The sequence below is a fragment of the Panicum hallii genome, chromosome 5 (assembly GCF_002211085.1).
Source record: "Panicum hallii strain FIL2 chromosome 5, PHallii_v3.1, whole genome shotgun sequence".
NCBI lineage: Eukaryota > Viridiplantae > Streptophyta > Magnoliopsida > Poales > Poaceae > Panicum > Panicum hallii.
The window spans coordinates 21,121,106-21,145,946 of NC_038046.1; the positions used below are offsets into that span (position 1 = coordinate 21,121,106).

Consider the following 24,841-nt stretch of genomic DNA (forward strand, 5'->3'; position numbering starts at 1 on the left):
CTCCACTGCCAGGTGCTAGCAACTTGGAGTGTCAATGCCATATGGTTCGCATTCTACGGCTGCATCTGCCCGTTCCACACCTGCTTATTTGGGAAGAAGTATGCATAACCTTCGAAATTATTATGATTGGACTGCATCACTCCCAAAACTAAAAATTCGGATATTTAACCCCTCCAATTTTGTAAAACTGTGTACTTAGTCCTCTTAACTGGTTTTGCATATCAATTTTAACCAGCTAAAATGGATAGAAACGTTGAGTTGGACCGACTAACGTATAGGGCCCACTTGTAAGTACGAAGCTCTTCTCTCCTCTCACATTCTTCTCACCCTCCCCTCCCGCCAGTTCTCCTCCTCTGCCGCCAATACGCTCCTCCGCCGGCTCGCCGCCACCAACGTCAACAAAGATCAAGGCCCGGCCACCCAATCCCCTCCTGCCGGCTCTCTTCCTCCACTACTGACGCACTCCTCCGTTGGCTTGCCGCCACCGACATCCGCGGGTGGTGCCGCTCCAGTGCCTGCCGCCTGACGTGCCCCAACTGCCCGGAGTCGGACCGGCCACCTCCTGCCGCCCAACGTTGGACCGCCGGCGGGACCCCGACCTGGACATCCTCGCCCCTCGCCGCCGATGAACCTAGAGCACGGGCCCGCGTCTGGCGCTCAGATGAGGCGTCAGGCCGGGGGCACCCACGCCGCCGCATCGACCTCCGCGGCGAGCTTGAGATCTCATGGGGCTTCGACCACGAGGTGGAGCAGGACGCTGGGAGGGGAGGAGGTGGCGAGCGCAGGGATGTGTGGAGGAGGAACGACGATGTCTTGGCGGCAGTGGCCGATCCAGAACTTAAATCCACCTATGGCGAATTAGGATTACAAATCACTGTAACAAGTACACACAAAACAAGAAGCAATCTCTATCTCTATCTCTAATTGGTCGTCAATCGGAGTCCTAATCAGAATCCAAATGACTGTACGTTGATTTAAGGATCTGAAACTGTTTAAAATTAACGTTAAATTAATTGAAATTCTAATCGGAACTCGGATAAATCAATTGGCATCCGAATCGGAACCTGGCCAAATCAATCGGAATCTCAATCGAAACCTGAACAATAAATGTCTCACGTGGTCACGGCACGACCTATACATGGAGTGAATTTAAAAAGAGCGTAAAGTTGGTGGTCTTATGTAGATTCAGATAAAATTTATATTACCTGTACCAACGCACGTGCACCGTGCTAGTAAAACTATTAAAATTAGATAGAGTGTCATAGAATTTGCCTCATGATAACGCCTCAGATCATAGAAAGGAGGGACATCTGCCCTGAGCACTCGGCAAAGACCCAAAGGCACTCGGCAAAGGGTTTGCCGAGAGCCCCACTCGGCAAAGGGCTCTCGGGGAAGCCGGGGTCGGCAAAGGAGCCTTTGCCGAGAGCTTTTCCTCGGGCTCTCGGCAAAGAATTTACCGAGAGCCAAAAGCGGCTCTCGGCAAAGAAAAGTGGCCGTCACGGCGCGCCACCGTGGACGGATCCTTTGCCGAGTGTCACCGTCAGGCTCTCGGCAAAGGATCGAGTCAACAGCTACCCTGGTCGCCTTCTTAGCCGAGTGCCTAGTCAAGAGCACTCGGCAAAAAGGGCATCCAGAGCTGCGCCGTTCTCCCTCTTTGCCGAGAGCCACTGGAGCCAGCACTCAGCAAAGCTTGTTTTTTTTTTAATAACCTCCCTATTTTCTCTCCCTCCCCGGTTGGGAAGCCTCCATTGTACACATAATAAAAGCATCACAGAGCAATATGCATAAATATCACAAAATGTCTCATAATGCCACCAAAGCTACATTCAAAGTAGCCAAGTATATCACAAAGTACACAATGAACAATCAAAGTACATTCAATCTAGCTAAGTCTCAAATGCAAATAACTCCATCATCTATGCCGAAGGTGGCCAGTTGCTCCGGTTGGTCTGATTTGGAGAAATATACGGATCATTGGAGGCCGCCGACTGATTCTGCAACATATAGATGAAATGTATGAGTGAAACGACAAAATAAACAACATATTGAACATTGCATACTCACTGAAGTAGAAAACGGATCGGTGGGTGGTCTAGGTGGGGTGACGAAGGGAGGTGGCGGAGGTAGACCCGTCGCGGCGCCAAGACTCTGAATGTACGCGAACATGCTCGCCATCCTCTGTCGGTCAGCCTCCCGCTCGGCCTCCATCTCCGCCCTCATCCTTGCCTCCAACTCCATACGTTCTCTCCTCTCTTCTTCCAGCTGAGCCTGCAAAATTTTTACCCCAATATTACAATAATACAAAAGAGAAGTTATGTAATATAATAGATAAAAAACGAATGAATAAGCAACAACCTGGAGTGCCTGGAGACAGGTCGTCGAACTGTCCGGACGAGGTCGGATGCCTGCGCTCGAGCTCATTTGCCGTGCTTTTATCTGAGATAGAGTCGGAGTAGAAGAGGAGTCGATCGCGCCGTCTCAAATCCAGTACCGTCCATGCTTCTTTCCTCCTCCGACCTTCATGACAATTTCAGCGTCAAGATCCTCCTGGGTCGGATCGTACTCTGGCCCGTGCACCTCCCTCGCCATCGATGTGTACTTATTGAGGCGAGTATAGATGCTCGGGTTGCTGTACGCCTCGGGCCCGTCCTCCGCGTTGTAGCTGACACTGGATGTCGCTTTACCCTTGTGGGATAGAGCATACGCCATGAATTTGTTGCACTGCTGCCCTCCATGTGCCGCCGACTGCGAGAAACAAGATGATGAGAAATCATGCATAGTTGAATAACAACAAAACAAGTAAAGTCGCGTACCCATGCTTGGGCGTACTCGGTCAGGTTACGGTTGCCTTGGTGGTGTGGCACATCGGCCATAGTCAGACGGTTCTCACGACGCTCCTGGTACAAAGCGTTCCAGTCGTCGGATAACCACTTAGCAACTATCTGCTGCCAGCACTCAGGAAAGTAGGCACACCAATGAGGAACCATCTACACAACATCAAGTACAAGACATATTAGTAGAGGACATTAAGCCAACTTAATGTAAAAAGAAATCAAATTTTTGTATTTATCTGCAAGTACTGCTCCTCAGTCAACGTCATAGTTCTTGCTTCCATCTTGGTGACCTTCTGTCCAAGGATGACGGCATGGTAGTTGATGATTGACTGGAGGCGCTGCTCGTAGAACATGTCGGTAACGAGCTTTTTGCAGCGATACTCGGCAACCACATCCGCCTGCGCGTCCATCCCGGGCTGGAGTCTGTAGAAATCCTGCAATAAACACGATATATATATTTCAATCATATTATCAAGGATGTGCAACGAATGCGATATATTGATCACTTACCCAAAGCTCGCCCTTCACTCGCTCAGCCAAGTTGGGCCACTGTCTGCCGGCAACATCCCACATGTCGGGGACGGCCCGGTAGTGCTCCCACGTATAGGCCGGACACGGCTCTCCGGCCAACGTGACTAGGCCAGGGAAGTGATCCCTAACCAGAAGACCCAAGATGCCATTCACATGGCGTCTGTGAGCACCAACGGGCCTCTCCACAACTATCCAGAACCTGCACAAGTGATTGATAAAAATTATTAATTTGTACCACAAATTTGAAATTATAACGTAAACAAGTACTGAAAACATGTAAATTTACTTACTTATCCTCTTGGGGAGCTATGATCGGGCGTTTTGCTTCAGGAATCGGTCGTTGGGGGAGACTCGCCGGACCTCGCTGGTAGACGGTTGACGAACCAGAGGCCTCCGTGCCCTCCTCGTCCGCCTGCTCGTCGTCCCCTGGCCCCTCTTGGTGGACCACCTCGTCCGCCTGCTCGTCCTCCCCTCCGGGAGCGCCTGCTCCTCCTCCTCCGGGAGCGCCTGCTCCTCCTCCGGCGGCACCTCCTCCTCCGGGAGGCACCTCCTCCTCCGGGAGCGCCTGCTCCTCCTCCGGCGGCGCCTGTGTTGTCGCCCTCCTACCACTCCCCCTCCTCCTCCTGTAAGACAGTCCCTCAGCCATCTCGGACGTCGGCTCACTGCTCCCCTCCGAAAACCTCTTGTAAAGGGCCGCTACACTCTTCTTCATCCCGCGGCCCACCATCTCTGGTGAATCACCTGCAATTAAAAGAAAATTAATAAGTACAGATAAATATATAATACATACTTAGATAAATACATAAAGAAAATAGAACATAATTACGTAATAATATAGTCTTACATTGACTAAAAATATTCATCGTAGTCGGGATTAGCTGGATCATAGTCCTCATCATCACTATCAATCATGTCGTAACCAACAAGATCAGAAGACTCGGTGTCTTCATTTGCATTGTCTACTTGTAGTCGTTCTAGCATGTGTAAATCCTTAACGCTCTGCACCTCTTCCTCCTCCCCCGCATCATCAACCGCTTCAACTTCCATTTCATTTGCCTCGGTTAATTCTATCTCGAATCGCCCTTGTAGCCCCTCTTCTTGAAAGAACTCTCCGTCATATATGTTTGGATCTAAGTTGTAATCATCATCGTTAGGGACAGGTACTCTACCGTGCGGTGATGTCTTGTACACAATATACCAACCCTTAAGATGCTCTTTGCTTTGACACGCATATGGGAGATAATAAACTTGTATAGCCTGTTGAGCAACAACATAGACATCATCTATGGTCATGACTGAATCCTGTCGAATTTTGACTAGCCCAACATTAGAATGCGTCTGTCTCATTGCTTGAGGGTCAAACCAATGACATTTGAATATCACGGGATTAAGTGGTTTGGAACCATAGTAGCTGAGTTCGTATATTTCTTCAATTCTTCCATAATACTCAATCCCATCAAGGCCGGGAGTAAACACCCCAGAATTTGTGGTCTTTCGATTGGGTCGACATTCCTCATGACTGCTTGTACAAAAACGATATCCATTCACGTCATAACCAGATATGACTTGACCTTATATCCAAAGCCACCGGCCACCTGTCTCAACTCGGCACTCAAGGTCGCATCGCTAACGCCCTGCAAGTTCAAGTAGGATTGGACAAACTAAGTAAAAGCAACTTAGAGTGAAAAGCTAAGTACAGGCTAGATTGGACCGTACCTTCTGTTTGAACCAAGAAATAAAATTGGGGGATCCATTTCCTGCACCTTGTTTGAGCAGGGTATCTAATTCCTGCTCCATGATATCCCTTGATTGACGCCAGAATTCTTGAATAAATTGTTGCATGTACGGTGTCACCTCGTCAAGGTTGGTCAACACATACAGCATGATCTGACACCACTCTTGATGACTCAACCTCTTGGTGGTCGAACCACTTGCAGTTCCAAGCTGACCTTGAAAAAGACTGAGTCTCGAGTCATTTTCGCTAGCATTGTAACGAGGCGGTGGATTATGCACACTAGGTAGTTTGTCACCACAGTATACTGATGTAAAGTTCGACACCTCCTCCAGAATGTATGCCTCGGCAATGGAACCCTCAATTTTGCTTTTATTTCCACATTTCTTTCGGAGAACCTTTAGGCATCTCTCAATTGGATAGCACCACCGACCCTGCACGGGACTCCCCATTCGTGCCTCATACGGGTGATGCAATATCATATGCTCCATCGGATTAAAGAATCCGGGTGGAAAGATCTTCTCCAACTTACATAACAACACTGGTGCGATTCTTTCCAAGTCTGCAACTAAGGTCCGTGATAACTCCTTTGCACAAAGCTGGCGGAAGAAGTAGCTCAACTCTGCAAGTACCAGCCAGACATGCTCAGGGACATAACCTTGAACCATCGCTGGAAGAAGCCGCTCAATCCATATGTGGTAGTCATGACTCTTCATCCCTAAGACTCGCAAAGTAGACAAGTTGACTCCTCTACTCAAATTAGCTGCATACCCATCAGGGAACATCAACGCCTTGATCCATTGTAGTACTTCTATCCTTTGGGGCTTGCTCAAGACATAATCGGCCTTAGGCCTTCTCCATGTCTTTCCTCGTGCAGGAGGCCTCATTTCTAAGTTTGGTCTGTCACACAATGTTGCTAGATCCAACCTAGCCTTAACATTGTCCTTTGTCTTCGTGGGAATATCCATGATTGTTGCCCAAAGTGCTTCAGCAACATTCTTTTCAGTGTGCATCATATCAGTGTTGTGTGGAAGGAGCAGGTCGTCATAATACGGGAGCCGAGTCAAGCCCGACTTATGAGTCCACATATGTTGCTCACTATATCCCACAAAGCCACCCTCTGGATTGATCAAGAGACCATCTATCTGCTGACGAATCTCGGCACTAGTCCTCATCGGACTTGCGAGGTCTGTCATTGTAACACCTTTTGTAAAGTTTTTGATGTCTCGTTTGAATGGATGGTCAAGAGGTAGGAACTGTCGATGTTTGTCGAACGCAACATACTTACCACCCTTCTGCAACCAAAGGAACCTAAGACGTTCCTTGCATACCGGACATGGGAATTTGCCGTGAACACACCACCCGCAGAATATCCCATACGCCAGAAAGTCATGCAGAGAGTATTGATACCAAACATGCATCTTGAAGTTGGTCTTTGTGGCCCGATCATATGTCCATACCCCTTCCTCCCAAGCATGGACCAATTCATCAATCAGAGGCTCCATGAACACACCCATATTATTTCCCGGGTGTCCAGGAATAATCAACGATAAGAATACGTTCTGTCGTTGGAATGCTATGCCTGGGGGAGATTGAGGGGAATCAGAAACATGGGCCAACACGTGTATGTGGCAGCCATCGCTCCATACGGATTGAATCCGTCAGTTGCCAGCGCAATACGAACATTACGAGCATCACTGGCTTTGTCCCGATGAATGCTATCAAAGTAGGTCCATGCTTCACCATCTGATGCATGTACCATCTTGTGAGGATTGTATCGTTTCCCTTTCTTATGCCATGTCATCTGTTTCGCGGATTCCTCAGTCATGTACAGCCGTTGAATCCTCGGTATGGCCGACAGGTGACGTAGGATTGTCATGGGGATGTCAAGCTGCCTCTTGTTGCCATCACCAGAGTCAACCTCCAAGAACCTAGAGGATTTACACTTCGGACAGTACTTTTCTTCCGCGTATTCTTTCCTGAACAGGACACATCCATTCGGACAGGCATGTATCTTGTCATACGGCATCTTGAGTGCACGAAGAAGTTTCTGTGACTCGTACATGCTCTTTGGCAGGATGTGACCCTCTGGAAGCAGGCTGCCAATAACTGTCAGTATACCATCAAAGGTGTCTCTGCTCAGGTTGTACTGCGACTTCAACGCCATTAGTCGTCCAATGGCATCCAGCTGAGAAACTTTTGTATGTCCGTGAAGGGGTTTCTGTGCTGAGGCAAACATATCGTAAAACGCCTTTGCGGACCCCTCAGGCTCCTCCTCTACAAGTTCTTCAGCAAAGTGTGCCTCATGATAGTCATCTAACATGTCCACTACACCAGCCTCAGCATCACAATCCTCAACACGTGGTCTCACCACGTCCTCTCTCCTACGATGGCCTTCACCATGATGGATCCACCGGGTATAGCTTGGCGTAAATCCATTAAGGAAGAGATGTTCCCACATGACATCCTGTGTTTGTCTTTTCCTGTTAGCACACTTGCTGCATGGATAGAAAATTCTATCCACTCCTTTAGCATTCTCGCCCCACGCCTGTTCCAAGAATTCATTGGTGTTCTTAATCCACTCAGGGCTGACATCTCTCTTACTACGGTGACCAGTGTACATCCACCTACGGTCTTCCATCCTCTACTATACACAATGAAAACTAGTTAATATCAATTATATATGATATAAGACTAGTAAAACTAAATTAATACGAAGTCTCTATACTACTAGCGGCTAAAAGACGCATACACCCCATAAAATAACCTAACTTGAAGTTACTAACTAATTGTCTAAAATTCACTAAGTTACTAAACAAGTAATAGGAGCACTTTAGTTGAGCACCACCACACGGTATACCACAATTCAGGCAATAACAAGAATACAATTAAAGTGTAAGATCTAAACAAGTAATAGAAGCATCCATTGTCTATACTAGCATCCATCATATAAATACAGTCATTTCATTCTCTATATCATTTCAATCATCTTATCTACTAGCAAGGCGGGGGTCGTCACCTAGACTGGAGGTGACGTTGCCGGCGGCGGACGGACGATCGGCGACAGCACCCGAGGAGCGCTCCTCGGCGAGACGACAGCGTTGGGAAGCCAGCTGTGTGGGAGCAGCGGCGTCGGGGTGTGAGCAGCGGCGTCGGCGGCCTCGGGGCGGCGAGCCCATGGCCTCGGAGCGGCGAGCCAGCGGCCTCGGGGCGGCGAGCCCGCGGCCTCGGTGGCGGACGGGCATGGGCGGCGACGGGAGTGCATGGGCGGCGGGCGTGGGCGGCGGGCGTCGGCAGCGGCGGGCGTGGGCGGCGGCGGCCGGGCGTGGGCGGCGGCGGACGGCCGTGGGAGGCGGCGGACGGGCGTGGGCGAGCGAGATTGGACTGTCTGCATCGATTGGGGCTGCGCGGGGAGGGGATAAACCCACTCGTTTGCCGAGTGCCCTAGATCTGGCGCTCGGCAAAAAGGAGCACTCGGCAAACAAGTCTTTGCCGAGTGCCAAAAATGAGACACTCGGCAAAGAAGTCTTTGCCGAGTGTTAGATCACGGGCACTCGGCAAAGATTAGACTTTTACACCACTTATTCACCGGCCAATTTCTTTTGTTCCGTCTCTCGTTTTAATTCGCACCACACGTCTGTGCCCCCCGCCGCCGCAACCGCCGCCGCCGCCCGGCCGGGCCCCACCGCCCGCCTGCCGCACCGCCGCCCCGGCCGCGCCCCCCTAGCCCGCCGCGCCCAGCCCCCCGCCCGCCACCGCGCCCCGCCGCCCCCCCCCACGGCCCGCCGCCGCAACCGCCGCCGCCGCTCCGGGCCCCCGCCGCCCGGCCGCGCCCCACCGCCCGCCTGCCGCGCCGCCGCCTCGGCCGCGCCCCCCCTGGCCCGCCGCGCCCGGCCCCCCGCCCGCCACCGCGCCCCGCCCCCCCGGCCCGGCGAGGACGCCACCATTGGCATCTGACACTCGGAGGTTGGTTTAGCTCGCTGTAACATTACATGCGTGTTCTTTGCCAATTAAAAAGAAAACATTGCATGCCTGCTGAAAGAGCCGGATAAGGAATCTGGAGATGACAAGGCGATTAAGTCACTGTCAAAATCCTCAGATTGGTCCCATTTCATTACAGGCTTGCTTGAATAAATCTGCTAAGGTGATAATTGATCTAAGTGACTATCATAAATATGTTAGTGTTTTATACTGCCTTTTATGCATTTCCCTGATATTCAATGTCACCTGCCTAGCTATGGTATACAAAGAAGCTAACCCTGATCAAGACTATGTTACATAGGGACAAGTTAATGCCATTGACATCTCTCCTGCTCATGGCAACATATGTTCTTACTCCTAGTTACAGATTTTCCTATTTTTACGCATTTTCTTTCTCTTCAACATGGGTTATCTTAACTTATATTGAATTCTATAGAAAAGATCCTGTGCATTGAGCTAGAACTAACTTGGCCTCATGGCATGGTGCATTTTTCTATGACTTCACAGGCATTCTTATTTGTACACAATATTTTCTTAACACATTTCTATTTCTTAGATTACCTGCTCATGTTCCTGCTAAATGTACAAAATGCCTATGTGTATTCCCCAAAAAAATGTCTACGTATATTTCCCTAGAAAACTGCCTGTGTAATGATTGAGATGAAATGACCTATATATGGCTCCATATCATGGTGGTGTACTTTTTGATGAACTTGCTTCTGAATCTATAGTTATTGAAGTTTCTTGGGATCTTTGTGTAACTGTTCGATATTTCAGTTGTACAGGAATCTTTGTAGATGCTTGAGAACTTTATACCCATGGCAAAGGAAATATCCTTAGATTCCAATCATAAATTCATTTAGCTTTTTGAGTAATATAGTATCAAATTTTGAAACAATTTGAGACCTACAAAATATAAATAGCTCTAGTATCCAATCGTAGATCATTTAGGAAAAATCTACAACGGGTTTTTCCAAGCACGTATATATGTTAGTTGTATCCTCTGCCTAGCAGCCTTGAGTTGCGATTGAGTCACTTTGTTTTGTTCATAAAAACTTGTATCATATGCAATTGATATTATTCTCGGCTATGTATTTAGAAAATAAGACATCTCTCTTTTTTGTGCATTGATCCATAATGTATATGGATTTTATTTCCTTTTTGGCAGGATTTCGTTCCATCAGTTTCAACAAATAGCCATTGTATGTGCGGTTCAGTGTCAACTGAGCAATCGTGTGCAGATGTAACGCCGCTCTCAGCTCGAAGCCCCAGTCTATTTCAGGTTTGTTTTAGTTGACTTGAGGTGTTCCAAAGTTAATCGTTCCAGTTGGCTTGATTCATGGCGGGACTAAATCAAATATCCAACAAGTTTATTGCATACAAATTTCCCAATGACTTATTGACTTATTCTTTCAGTTGAACACCCGGTCGAAAAGAAGCTCACCTGCAAGGGTTAAGGTTTACACCCAGTCGGAATCATGTGGAAGCTCACCTGCAAGGTTTAGTTGTCCTTATAATTTGTATACGAAATTATTTGCACATTTCTAAAAAGTTCTGACGCAAGTTTTTTTAATATTATTAAGTGGATCGATTGAGGTGGAATATGAAATGTAAGTTTCTCAGCATCGTGCAAATTTCTTTTTAACAGGAAAGTCAAAAGTAAGCTGGATTATAAATTGTAGGTTTCCAACTGATCCGATGGACACGCGAAGAAGAATCCTTCTTGCTTTGCATAACATAAAGTTTGCAAACCGTAATGATCAGTGGAGAGCTACTGATCCTTATGTACTAGAAAGAGTTGAACGAACTCTACATACTGTGCATTGCAACTTGACTATCGAAGATATAAAAGAACATGTTACTGCATTGGAAAATGATGTCAAACTCCATTTGGTAAGCATTGCAATCCATATCATAATCCGAAACTTAGCTTAATCTTAATACCCTTCCAATCCACAAGTTTTCTTTTGGTTTATGTAGGCAGGTGATCTGTATTTCAGAGGATTGGCACACATATATTGCAGTGTTCGACTATGTTACGCCTGACTATATCCAAGACACCCCGCTGACTCAACTTGTAGACACTGGTAATGTAGCCAATGAGCCTAACCCTAGAAAGAAGATGAAGATGACATGCAACGCAGAGTCCAGCAACAGTGGCAAGTCAGATTCAAGCATTGGTGAACATTTTTCAAACCTGATGGAACATAAAGAAATTGCCGCAGAACTCTTCAAGGGTCGACTGAGTATGGAAAATTGTTGTGACAAAGCTATGAGGTGTGGTTTCAAAGGCAAAGAACTTCGTTGTGTTATAGATTTATGCAGGTTAAATTGGGAGCAGCGTCAGATATTCATGAAACTTGAAGATTCTGAAGCAAAGGACTATGCCTTAGAAGCTATTTACGGGTTTGTCCCGCCGCCACTGCCTCCGCCGCCGACCCAGTGAGTTGTATGAACGTTTCCGAACTTGTATGGACTCTATATGTTCATTTATGCTGGCTCAGGACATTTGAACTTGTATGAACTTTGTATGAATTTGTATGGACTTGTATGAGTATTGTCATATATGAAATGTCTGTAATGTGTATTTTCATATATATATATTTTGGGACCATATACGAGAAAAAAAAATAGTCATAACTTTGTCACGTGAGCATCCAGTTGGCAAGCAAGTTGCACAACACAACATCACACTCTCTATCCAGGCAATGAATAAAGTTTGTCCCTGTCACTGGTGAATTTCACACGGTTCTGTTACTAGGAGCGATGGAAGAGGATGCGTTGTTATTCGGGAAATATTGTGATAATAAAGCCATAAAGGGAGCAGCCCTTTACCCAAAAGCTCCCACGCACAGGAAGCATCTAGCTAACGCGACGTCGATGGAAAAACATGAGCATCTTGGTCGCTGTGGCAGTTCCTGCTGCACGCGTGCGCGGGGTGCCTGGGCCTCCACGGCTACTGCGGCTAAGAAATTTTGACTCCTCATTTGCTGATCAGCCAAAGCGATCACAATCGCTTAAATGATTTTACTGGAAATGACCAATCACTTCTAGTTGTTTTAAAATTTTATAAAAAGCAAATTTCTTCAGAAAATCATGAAACTTGTTGAGATGTAATGATATCATATGGGGAAGCTGTGATAAAAATTTGACGACGTTTCGTGAAAGTTACAATATACAATGCTTACAAACCGAAGGTTATGCAAAGAGATGTATGATTTCATGTGAAGGACGATTAGCTGTTAAGCCTCGTAGATGTCAAATTTTCATGAAAGCTAATTAAATTTTTATCACAGTGTCTTAATATGATAACATGACATCTCGACAAGTTTCATCATTTTCTGACCAAATTTGCTTTTTATACAATTTTAAAACAACTGGAACACAATTTCGTCGCCATGTTTCTAGTCTTTTCTTCGATAAGGCCTCAACGCATGCTCAATAACGTAAATAATAATTTTTCTTTCATTTTTTCCACTACTCAAATGACCACGCGGTTCAAATTTATATTATTCAAGAATTTCAATAAAATGAAATAAATTGTCGAAATATAGAAAATATTTCAAGTAATGAACCAAAATTACATATGTAGTTGAGGAGAATGTAGGATCACAATAGGAAAAAAAATTGGACACAATAAAGAAAAAAATATATTTGATTTGCCGAGTGTCGGTCAGCGGACACTCGGCAAATACACCCTTTGCCGAGTGTCAGACATCAAACACTCGGCAAAGCTAACGGCGTTAGTTCCTGTTCGCTGCTGACGGGTCATTTGCCGAGTGTATTTGTTTGCCGAGTGTCAGGCGCTCGGCAAAATATATTATGCCGAGTGTTTTTCTGCCGAGTGCGACCCTCGGCAAAGAATGGGTTTGCCGAGTGCCCGAAATATAGCACTCGGCAAACCTTTTGACACTCGGCAAAGCTGGTCTCTCCGGTAGTGTACAGATAAGGAAGATAAACACTATAGGGCTTGTGGCTGTGTAACTAATTGTAGAGATGACATCGAACAATACAAAGTTCTATCTTATGAGGAACACAAAATTTCGTTCCTAGATTTTTTTGTATGGATTTAACGATCCCATAATTCTACCATCATCTATCTTATGCATGCACAGATCAAGCATCAGTACTAATGAGGTTCCCTTGAAGTCCCCAACTACAAATGGCCAAAGTGAAATGTGACTACATCAACTTAAAATATATTTAGAAAAAATAGACAATTTAATCTCTAATTCCATTAGTACCTCTTTAATTGTTTGCCACTCTCTCTCTCTCTGCGCACTGGCCACTAGTCTATTGAACGCACCTTTGGCTTCACCCAGTCACCCTATATGTGCGCTGCCTGTTGCTGACGAAGCTGCAGCCCTGCACCATGGACGCCGGCCACCGTCGTCGTATCACCGCTATTGGCCTGCTGCTATACCTTATACCTGGTGCAGTGGTGCTTTGATCGAGAGAAAAAAATCACATGAGACTTGTGGCCATCTACGGAGAGCACAGTCCACAGGAGGACGTTTCAAATTCAGTGCAGGGCTGCAGGCAGGTGGAACAGCACAGCGAGGAGCGGGGGTTCCGCCGGTGAGCAGGTATGGCGACTGCCATACCTCGCCATACTACTGGATCCGCCCCTCTGGTGGGAGGGGGAGGAGAAGAAGAGATGATAGAAAAGATGGCGGCGGCGGGCGAGGGGTCCCAGCCCCTTAATTTTCATCGTTGTTGCCTTCCTGCAGCAGGCGCCCATGGCCCACATCATCGTCGCGCTCGCATGTCGGGGCGGCTGCTCCTCTGCCGTTGCAGCAGCAGCGCCTGCCCCAACCGCCACAGCGCCTCCTCGTCCTTGCCGCCGTCGAGATGCATGGACTTGGCGCAGGGGAGAAAGGAGAGGTGAAGAAGAAGAGAAGAGAAGAGAGAAGAGCTTCTAACTTAGCGGTCCCACGTACTAGTCGGTCCAACTTAGCGTGTGTTAGTCGGTCCAACTCAACGTTTCTGTCCATCTCAACGTGCCACGTGGCTAAAACCGCTATACAAAACCAGCTAAGAGGGCTAAGTACACGGTTTTGCAAAATTGGAGGGGTTAAATATCCAGCTTTTTAGTTTGGGGGTGATGTAGTACAATTATAATAGGTTGAGGGGTTACGTAGACTTCTTCCGCTTATTTGTCGTCGTCATCATGAAGTGGTTACGTGCCACCATCTATTTTGCACAAAAATATGAGGGAGTAGTCAACCAAAGTTTGACATGTGCACTATAATTGAACTTTGGGGTGGCCACTGGACTGATCATATGTCCTGCTTGGTTTGCCTTTGGGGTGGTCGTCTTTGTCGAGATAGATGCGGATGTCATAACCGAATGTTCACAGATTTCTCGCCAATATGCAACACCGAAATAATGGCTTCTGCCATTTTGTTTCTGCTCTCCAGTTTTCTTAATCTCGCCTCAGCAATACTTCGAAGTCCTGGGAGTTTGCATCAGCTTACCGTGTTCATTATAGTGTTTTTATGTAAAGTGTGTATATCTGTGACAAAGTTTGAGTAAGCCGCTGTTAGAGGTTACCAGAAACTTGTGTTATTGTAAGGGTAACTCTCATGATTCAGGTCATATCGTGCAACTTCAATATGCATTTTTGGCTTACAAATATTTCTTGTTGAGCATCTTGCGGGTACAGTATCAGTGTTCTTTGAGTGCTGAAAAGTTTGACAGAATGTCTTTGCACAATCCTCTAGATGCAAAAAAATCGATGCTACTTAGTCATATGAACCTTGCATGAATTTCAATGTTAACAGGAGCATTACATACTGACTGGTCACAGTTTTTGAATAGCAACGCCAATTGGCAATTGGTAACATATCCACGGATGCCGACTGAGTTGTCTGTGAGCAAGCAAAAGCTGGTAGCAGGAAGCAGAATTATCATCTGAATGCACAATACCAATTTAGAAACACACATGGTTCAATACCTCAAAACGTCACCACATTCCAAGTGGCTACAATAATCAGCTCCATATGCAGCCCCGATTTGACAGCCCAAATTTAAAACAGAGTTCACTCAACAGATCAAACTACAAATCAATATTTTACACTGAACTGCGAACGGAAATATAGGAACTGAAATTTCTGTCAATTTCAGCATGCTTACACAAACAGTACACGGTTCCTAATTTACAGCACATATGCGCATCTCAGATTTCATCTCCTTGCATGAAGCAGATGGCTGAGGTCAGTATCAGTGGGTGATGAAAGGTATTTGATGAACCTCCCTCTCGAGCACTGACACATAACATGTAAAGTAGCATCTATCAAACTTCTATATTTACATTCTGGGTAATGGAAATGGGGGTAAAGCCTCGTTTCGAAGAAAAAAAATGTAAAGTAGCGTCTATAAACCTTTGTTGGGCACGACAATCTTGCCTGGTGTTTGCGTGATCCCATCAGTCGAATCTGGTTTATTCAAGAAAGTTTGCCCAACACTTGTTCTACCTCTCTCCCTGCTCCACCATTTTGCTCCACGAACCATCATGCATACCATGCCGTTCCACCTCTGAGGGATTGAGGCAGCGAAGGAATCTGTCGATGGCATCACTACTCTCCTTGTTTTGATCTGAATTAACCATTTGAAATACCAGCTGACATTGACAATGGGATGGCACAAGTGGAATTTTGGCTGTCATGTAGTATTACCCTGTGGAAGAAATGAGGAGAAAAGACAAGATCTGGTTCCAAGAATGGAGCGAAGGTTGAAACCATCTCTGAGTCACCTATATTTTGTTGCAAACCACGGTACCAAGAGTCCGAGTCATGTTCATGACCCACCAGTCTTGGTAAAATGTGAACTCCACCCTCCATAGAAACATCTAGAGATTTTTCTTCAAAAGAAAAGTTGAAATAAAAAACCTCAAAATTGTATCTTTATGTTTGTTTTAAAATTGTATTCTTTTTGTATCTGCACAACTTTGCTTGCCAAACTTACAATTGACTTCCCAAGATCCTCGAATTTGTGTTGGTTTGCACCTTTTGTCCTCTGCGTCATTCACTACCAAATTTGACAATGCAGGAACCACTCAGCTTTAACCAGCATCTTTGGCCTTGGCATCCTATCTCAGACCAGAACGAAATATTGCCTCTAGTCTGCGCAGAAGCCTGTGCTTGAAATAATCAAGCATGGGTTTTTCTGGCCTTGGAACACCATTGCTATGGAAACGGGTGCATTGCACATGCATATTACAGAATCATGTATACCATTCAATAAGACGATTGAAGTTGGTGCCTTGCATAACAGATCACATCAACTTAACCAGCGCCTTTTGACAGCCCATAGATAATAGAACGACAAGTCTCACTGTTTGGAACAAAACCCAACTCTAACATCCTGTCCTGCAGAGCTAGTGACTCTCCTGTGCTCCTAGTCTCGCAGTAAGTCCTCATCAACTCATTATAGCTCTCATTACAGTGGATCTGAAAATCGAGCACGAAAGACTTCACAATTAGTTCTGCTCTACCAAGGTCGCCTTCCTTGCAGAAGCCACAAACCAAGGCAGCACAAATGGCCTCGTTCGGTCGGGAACCCGACTCAATCATCTCCACCATTACGGACTGACCATCCAAGCTCCTTCCCAATCTGCAAAGGCAGGTTATGAGTGACCGGTAAGTGTCGTAGTCTGGTTTCACTTCTCTGGACATCATCTCAACCTTGACATCCAAAGCTTCCTTTGGATTGTCACATTGGCAGAAGCAGTCCACAATCATATTGTACATCTGCAATCTAGGACTGTGCCCATCCTCTATCATCCACTGCAGCAAACCCCTCGCAGCATTAGGGCGCATTTCATTGCACAATGCACCAATCAAACAGCTATAACTCTGCGATGGGATAACAACACCATATTTCCTTAGTGGAGCTACCATATTCAAGCAGGTCAGCAACTTCCCGAATTTTACATGAGCCTCAATCACAACCCTGAGAGCGAATGCTACCGCCGAGAGCCCACTCCCAACCATCTCCATCAGCAGAGACCTCGCCTCCCTTAGACGTCCTTCATTACAGTACCCTGTGATCAGAACACTATAAGCAACAGCATCAGGGCACAAGCCACTCTGCACCATCCTGTCAAACATCCGGCGTGCATCTTTCAGCCTCCAGGCCTTGCACAGCCCGTCTATCAAAATGGTGTGCGAGACCAAATCCGGCGGCACGCGCCTGTGTGGCATTACGTCGAACAGGTGGAGCGCGCCCTGCAGCCTCCCTCTGCGGCAGTAGCCCGCGAGGAGGGTGTTGTACGTCACCACGTCCGGCTCAAACCCTTGCTCCTCCAGCTCCTCGAGGAACCCCTGGGCGCGCTCCGCGTCCTCCCCGCGGCAGAGCGCGGCGACGAGGATGTTGAATGTGCGCGCGTCGGGCCGCACCTCGGCGCGGGCCATGGCCGCGCGCGCGGCCCAGAGCTCATCGAACCGCCCCGCGCGGGAGAGTGCGGCGAGAAGCGCATTGAAGGCGGCGGCGTCGGGGGGCGCGCCGGCGGCGGCCGCGCGGAGGGCGGCGCGGAACGCGTCCCGGAGGCGGGCTTGGCGGAGGAGGGCCTTGACGAGGAGGCCCGGCAGGGAAGGGTGCGGCGCAGTGGGGGACGCGAGGAGGAGCGTGGGCAGCGCGTCGTGGCCCGGGTGGAGGCGGACGAGGTGGGAGAGCGCGTCCAGCGCGTGGGAAAAGAGGCGGGAGGAGGCGAGCGAGTGCGCGAGGAAGGCGAGGTGCGGAGGCGAAGGCTGGAGCGGCGGCGGGAGTGCGAGGAAGAAGCGGAGGGTGGGGAGCGGCTGGGAGTGACCCGCGCGGAGCACGACTGCGGTGAGCTCGTCGTGGCCGAGATATGGGAGCAGGCGGGTGAGGTCGATGGGTTTGGCGCCGTCGGCGGCTGCGGCGAGGTGGGTGCACACGAGGTCAACGACGGCGACGTGGGGGTTGAGGGCTCGGGGGAGGAGCGAGGTCAAGGTGCTCGACGGAATGCGCGACACAGCCTTGGACATGGCTTCGGGCGCGTGTGCAGCGCGTCCTCGTGGCATCAAGGAAGAGCCACTTGAAACCGAAGCCCTCCGTACGGTCCCCATGACATGTGGGACCCACTGGTCAGCCGAGGAGCATAAACCCCATTCACCTGGTTCTCTTGGGCGTGCTCCGCCGCCACGAGCGAGAGAGAGGGGTAGTCAAGAGGAAGCGAGAGATGAACCTGCAGATTCCGGCGAGATCGGGCGCCCTCCGCCGCCTCCTTCTCCTGGGCGGCGCCGGGGGGCTCCCGCGCCTCTACTCCACGGGGGACCGCCGCCGGCGTGTGATCCGCGAGGCGCAGCAGGAGGAGGAGGACGAGGCGTTCCTCCGCACCCTCAACTTCGGCGCCGACCCCGAGAACAACCCCCTTCCCCCGCCGCCGAGGCGCGGCAGGGGAGGGCCTGACGCCTCAGGTTCCGCCGGTAGGCAGCCGCAGCCGCAGCAGGAGCGGCCCGAGCGGAGCGCTCAGAAGGCCGTCGGCGAGACGCTGCTGGAGAAGCTTAAGCTGGGCGATGGCCCCTCTGGTGCCGCCGCTATAAAGGGAGGCGGTGCCGAGCGGAAGCAGCCTGAGGACGAGACGGCGCCGGCGCAGCCGGTGGACGTGGACGAGATCTTCCGGAAGATGAAGGAGACCGGGCTGATCCCCAACGCGGTGTCGATGCTCGACGGGCTGTGCAAGAACGGGCTGGTGCAGGACGCCATGAAGCTGTTCGGCTTAATGCGGGAGAAGGGCGCCATCCCAGAGGTTGTCATCTACACGGCCGTTGTCGAAGCCTTCTGCAAGGCGGCCAAGCTTGACGACGCTGTGAGGATCTTCAGGAAGATGCAGGGGAATGGGGTCATCCCCAACGCATTCAGCTACTGGCTCCTGATACAGGGGCTGTACAAAGGGGGCAGGCTGGATGATGCGATTGGGTTCTGTGTGGAGATGTTTGAGGCAGGGCTTGCGCCGAATGCTGAGACGTTTGTGGGCTTGGTTGATGCAGTGTGCAAGATGAAGGGGGTGGATGAGGGTGAGAAGCTTGTGCGGAGCTTCCAGGATAGGAGCTTTGCTATTGATGAGAAGTCCATCAGGGAGCACCTTGACAAGAAAGGCCCGTTCTCACCAGTGGTGTGGGAGGTGATCTTTGGGAAGAGGAAATCAGGCCTACCTTTCTGATATCTACCAGAAAGTAGTATGTGCACATTCTCATCATTTTGTTAGCCTTGCAGTGATGATTCCACAAGAGTTAGCTTGCTTCCGTGGTTAAAACAAAATGGCTACCATGTCGTTTTATATGGAATCAACCATTGTGGAGATCTGTATGCACTTTTGTTACATGCAATTTAGCACCATCTATTCAACTGCCCCCATAAAGACGTACTTACTGCATTTTTCCAATTGCTTTGTTATGTTGTTTCTACTTGAAGGCAATGAGTTGCTATTTGCACAGTATTTTGACTATTGGCAATCTATGTGCATGGTGACCAATTCACCCATGAATTCATAGTTGCTGCTCAGATACAACTTCGTTGTCATCTTCTTGTTACTTCAAGACAGTGACTTGATAATTTGATGTTCATCTTGTTGCTAATTCAAGATAGTGACATCATAAACCACAATTTGATGGCTGGTGTCATTCTCATGCATGACGAACGAACTTGAAACTTGGAGGAACTAGTTGGAGATAGAAGGGTTCTGAATCGAGTTGGTTTTCACAAAATCAAGATAGTCAATGGGCTTGTTGTGCTGGTTGCATGTTTAGATTGCTTTCTTCAAACAACTAATCCTAGTGATGACCATTACCTGTGTGGCTGTTTTTTTAATGAAAAATACATCATCACAATTTTAGCAAGTAAATGCCTCAATTTCCTTACCTCCCTCCCTCCAAATTTATTTTGCCTAGACTTTCTCCTTTCTTTGACAAGTGGGACCTTTCCTCTCATCACTGAAATAAAATGTTATCCTTTAACCGTTGCATCCAGAAAGTTATCTTTCATCAGAAAACACTCATTTGTTTGCTTGTTCCAATACTTCATTCTTAAGACAGTGTAATGTTTAACATGCAAGCATAGTGCTAGTACTACCAGATCCATTGGAACAGCATGGATCTTTTCTGTTATAGATGGCTGATGCTTTATTAATTGTTTCTTTCCACTAATATTGGTATGCTGAAACTACCAGTTTGTATTGGAATGCCGAGGCTCAGTTTGTAATAATCACTACTGTACCATTAACCATTTCTTATGAATTTTGCTTGTTTAGTTTTTAGTTAACAGAAAGAGCAACTGTGCAATTACTGTTTCTGAAGTTGCCATAGACAAACGGTTTGCTCACATGAGTTCTTCTACAGCCACTTTACTCCTTATCTGTAGGTACTGCCCATGTCCATTTCCAAATTTGGTCTATTGATTGCTCACTGACTCCTAAGGCGTCTGCAAAGCTGTACTTATTTTACTGTTCCTACTGAGTACAATACTTGGGGGGCAAGATGCCTCCCGGAGATATTTCCTAGACTACCAAATATACTAACCATATCAAAGAGGGGAGAGAAAAAAATTTGACTTCTGTGAAGTTATGGAATGCAGCAGGGTATAAGTGTATACCTTTCACAATTTCATGTTGCATCCAAATTTGGTTAATTGACAAGGGGGGCCCTGTATTCCTGAACATCAGAGGAACTATCACTCTGGGGTGGTGCACTTCTTGACTAACACTCACTGCATAAATAAGCCTTTACCTTTTTAGGCAGAATAGTGAGTGTATTCTTTTTCTTGAAATTTGCTTTTCAGATGCACAATGTAATAGTGTAGTGCTAATGGTTGGAGGCCTGTATATTGTGCTTTTGGGGAACACACAATGTAACAGGATGCAAGAGGCAATGGAGAAAAGGCTGCTTGCTTGGTCTTGGAGGAACAAGAAACAGCTTCTCCAGTTTCAACAACACAAGATCAACCCAGTACTAGAAGAATGGTGTGATAAACTGAAACTTTCTGCGCTACATAAATCTGGAAAATAGAGTTGTAACTATGTGCAACATAACCTATTGGGTGTGGAAGACTTCTGCTGTTTCAGGTTTGCTGTCCAGTAAACATTTTAGAATTTCTAGACTATAATCAGGTAGCTGTAATAGTATACTAACTTCTGAATGATGTCTAGTTGTGACAGTTCCTGGGGTGGAATTTGGTTGAATAATGCAAGAACTTTTATGAATTGTGTTTTGCAAGCATGGCTGACAAAAATTGTGGCTTAGTGAAATTTCTCATTTTATCACCACGTTTGGTCAAGTTTTACTGTTGGCTAAATGTTTCAAGATCCATAAGCATCCTGTGATCTCACTTGGCCACCCTGGGGGCGTACATCGCTTTATCAATTGTGAGCAACCCTTCCCTGCCCAAACTGGAATACAAATAACTGATCACAGCATTGGCTGTGGAATACAAATTTCCTGATGCCAGCACTTATATGGGCCATCTCTTCTGAGGTACCTTGCCAGGATCTTCCATGGATTGTCACAAAAACATTGTGTCACTTCAGAATTCCACCAGAGGAGATGTTCTCCTGTCTCTGCGCGTCACATACTCACATCACACCCAGTGATTTTTCTAGAAGGATCAAAACGAGCAGGAGGGGGCTGATCCATGGATAATGAGCACAGCTGCAGGTGAATTTCCATTTTACATAGTGACCAATTCCTTCACGATGTTCTATGTGATGGGAATAAGTCTCTGTACTTGGTCTTTGTGGGCAGGGTGGTTTTCTCAGCATCTTGGACTGCTTTTAGAGCAGCTAGGACAATAGCATCCTGACTGCTTTTAAGACAGCAAGACAACATCTAGGACAACATCTTGTTTGGCATCTTAGACTAGCATCTAGCATATTTTTGGCTGGCTAACAGCCTATAAGTATGTATCTCTAACCCCTTGGAGGGCATGGCATTGTGGTAGAGTTTGAGAAATAAATCTAAAAAATTCTCAACTCCTAGTGTCATCTTCACTCTCAATGAAAGTGAAAATTCTGCTACTAACAACTGTTATCATAGCCGTACTATCTTGTAGCCTAAGCATCTCCTGCTCATCCCCTTCCATAGCCTCGTAGCAGCCCCTGCCGGCAGCAGAAGCAGCAGCAGCAGTTCCGGCTGCTCCTGCTCAACTCTCTTCCTCTGTGCAGACAAGCAGTAGCTTGTCTGATGGAGGATCCACTCCACGCAGCAGCAGCAGAGCACCATGTCCGCAGGACACTCTCGGCACTCGGTCGCCTCGAACGTGCGGCGCTAGCAGGAGGCCGAACTCGCTGCAGCGGAGGAGCGCGAGCGGGCAGCGGCAGAGACCGCTGCCGCAGTGGCAAGGGCGTCGAGGCTGGCAGCAGCGGAGCTGGCTGCAGCCAGAGCGGAGGTGGAGGCGGAAGCAGCGGCTGCTGCAGCACGTGCGGCGGCAGCAGAGGCCAATGCTCTGCGCAGCAACGCCAGCAGCTATGTCTATGCTGACGACAGCGCCGACGCAGACCTCGAGCTGCTGGCCATGGATGCATCTCGAGAGCGTGCGGCGCGGTGGGCAGCCGAGCACGCCTATAGCGGCGCTCCTGGAGGAGGCTTGCATGGCGGCGGCGCTCCGGGCGGAGGCGCACCTGATGGCCGCGCGTTGGTGGCCCAGTGGTTGCGGGAGAGGGTTGCTCAGCTGGAGGCTGAGATGGCCCGTGACTGACGACACGGCAGGCTCGACGGAGAGCGCGCCCTTCACAGGCGGCGCAACTCCCTCTCCCCAGACCGGCGCCAAGGCCATTATGGGGTCCAGGCTGTCATCAAGGATGGTGGGTGGCCTACCCTCACCAAGACCAACTACGTTGAGTGGGCCGCGATCATGAGGATCAGGCTCCAAGTGCGGCACTTGTGGGAGGCGGTCTACTACGGCGACATCGACTTTGACAGGGATGGACGCCCTCATTGCTGCAGTTCTGCCCGAGATGCAGTTCTCGCTCACACAGAAGGAGACTGCCAAGGAGGCCTGAGACGCCATCGCTGCGGCACGCATCGGCAACGACCGCGCCTGCAAGTCTACACTGCAGACACTTCGCAAGAAGTGGGAGAACCTGGCATTCAAGCTGGGTGAGGACCTCGACGACTTCACCCTCCGCCTCAACACCCTGATGCAGAAGCTGGTGCAGTTCGGCGACGCCTCCTACGACGAGGAAAGAGCTATCGAGAAGCTCTTTCGTTGCGCTCCCCCGAAGTACAAGTAGATGGTTCGCTCGGTCAAGTCTCTAGTGCACCTCTCCACGATGTCGATCGAGGAGGCGATTGGTCGCCTCAAGGTCATCGACGCCGACGAGCCACAACTTTCCTCAGACTCTGTCACCATTGGCGGCAAGCTCCACTTCGCTCGGAAGCAGTGGGAGGTCTGTCGAGGTGACGGGAAGAAGGGGGAGTCTTCTTCCACGACAGACGGCCGCAAGCGCGGCAAGCCGCGCAAGGCGCCGGGCTGGGGCACGAGGACGTGCCGAGGATGGCGCGCGCGGAGGCGCCCAGGGTGGCGCCGTCGGCGAGCGCAAGCCAGCACAGGACGATTTTTGCCGCAACTGTGGCAAGTCTGGCCACTGGGCAAGGACTATCGACAGCCACGACGCGGCCAGGCTCACGTCGCACAGGCGGAGGAGGAGGAGCTAGCTCTGCTTCTGGCACACACAAGCATCGAGCTACCTCCAGCGGCACCGGCCGCAGCGGCTCTCCTCCACCTTGACGAGTGTAGGATTGAGATGGTGGACTAGAGGGGGGGTGAATAGTCCTTTCTAAAACTAATTGCGCCGGCTAACCGAAACTTATACGGAATTGAAACTATTCGCTTAGCCAAGACTTCACCCCTCTAACTATGACTCTAAGGCACTTTCAAAAAGATCCTACACAAAGCAAATGGAGTGCCAAGCTAGTAAGAGCTCTCCTAACAATTCTAATGCCAAGCCACGCAAGTCTAAGCACTAGTACTTCACAAACAAGGGGAGCTCCTACACAATTCTAATGGGCAATAGCACAAAGCCAAACCTAAGCTCACTAGATGCTCAAGGATAAGGATACACAATACAAACTCAAGAGCTCAACCTGCTTAGCTACACAATCTAATCAAGAGCAACTAATTAAACTACACAAGCTAACTAGTTACACTATGATCTCTACTTCTAGCTACACAAGCAAGAAGATGATTAGTAAGCTACACAAACTAACTAAACACTAGAGAGCAACTACACAAGCACAAGATATATATGAATGTAAATACAAGGCTTGTGATTTGGAGAATGCAAACCACCGAGAAGAGTAGACAAGATTGACACGGTGATTTTTATCCCGAGGTTCACTTGGTTGCCACCAAGCTAATCCCCGTTGAGACAAGCTCCAAGGTTGCCACCGATCCTCTTGCTAGTGGTGACTCTCAAGTCACACTCTCCCACGTGGAGTGCTCACACCGAGCTCTAGCACATGATCCGGACGAACCACTTGTTGCTCTTCATGTCTCGCTCAACTAGAGTTGCTCTTCGCGGCTCCCGCGGGGTGAGCATAATACCCCTCACAATCTCTTCTCCGGAGCACCACACAATCTTCTTGCGGGCTTCAACGGAGCCTCTTCCCACCAAGCCGTCTAGGAGGTGGCAACCTCCAAGAGTAACAAGCACACCGGCTTGCAACACGATCACTTAGTGCCACTCGATGCAATCTCTCAAAGCAATCGCACTAGAATCGCTCTCTCACTCAATCGGATGATCACTATC

The 24,841-nt window shown here is 48.5% G+C and overlaps 3 protein-coding genes across 3 annotated transcripts; 1 reads left to right on the forward strand and 2 right to left on the reverse strand.

Moving 5' to 3' along the window:
• Nucleotides 1–1,876: 1,876 nt before the first annotated feature.
• LOC112891443 (wiskott-Aldrich syndrome protein family member 2-like) lies at nucleotides 1,877–2,367 on the reverse strand. The gene is made up of 3 exons (XM_025958296.1): nucleotides 2,356–2,367; nucleotides 2,065–2,268; nucleotides 1,877–1,994 (listed from the first exon to the last, which is right to left on the reverse strand). Exons 2-3 carry the CDS (start codon nucleotides 2,236–2,238, stop codon nucleotides 1,917–1,919), a joined length of 252 nt encoding a protein of 83 aa, XP_025814081.1. The 5' UTR covers nucleotides 2,239–2,268; nucleotides 2,356–2,367; the 3' UTR covers nucleotides 1,877–1,916.
• Nucleotides 2,368–15,133: 12,766 nt separating this feature from the next.
• Nucleotides 15,134–18,221, reverse strand: LOC112895244 (pentatricopeptide repeat-containing protein At5g40400). The gene is made up of 2 exons (XM_025963184.1): nucleotides 16,045–18,221; nucleotides 15,134–15,940 (listed from the first exon to the last, which is right to left on the reverse strand). Exon 1 carries the CDS (start codon nucleotides 18,165–18,167, stop codon nucleotides 16,365–16,367), a length of 1,803 nt encoding a protein of 600 aa, XP_025818969.1. The 5' UTR covers nucleotides 18,168–18,221; the 3' UTR covers nucleotides 15,134–15,940; nucleotides 16,045–16,364.
• On the forward strand, nucleotides 18,185–19,486 carry LOC112895245 (pentatricopeptide repeat-containing protein At4g38150-like). Its single transcript, XM_025963185.1, has one exon. It carries the CDS (start codon nucleotides 18,281–18,283, stop codon nucleotides 19,262–19,264), a length of 984 nt encoding a protein of 327 aa, XP_025818970.1. The 5' UTR covers nucleotides 18,185–18,280; the 3' UTR covers nucleotides 19,265–19,486.
• Nucleotides 19,487–24,841: the final 5,355 nt, after the last annotated feature.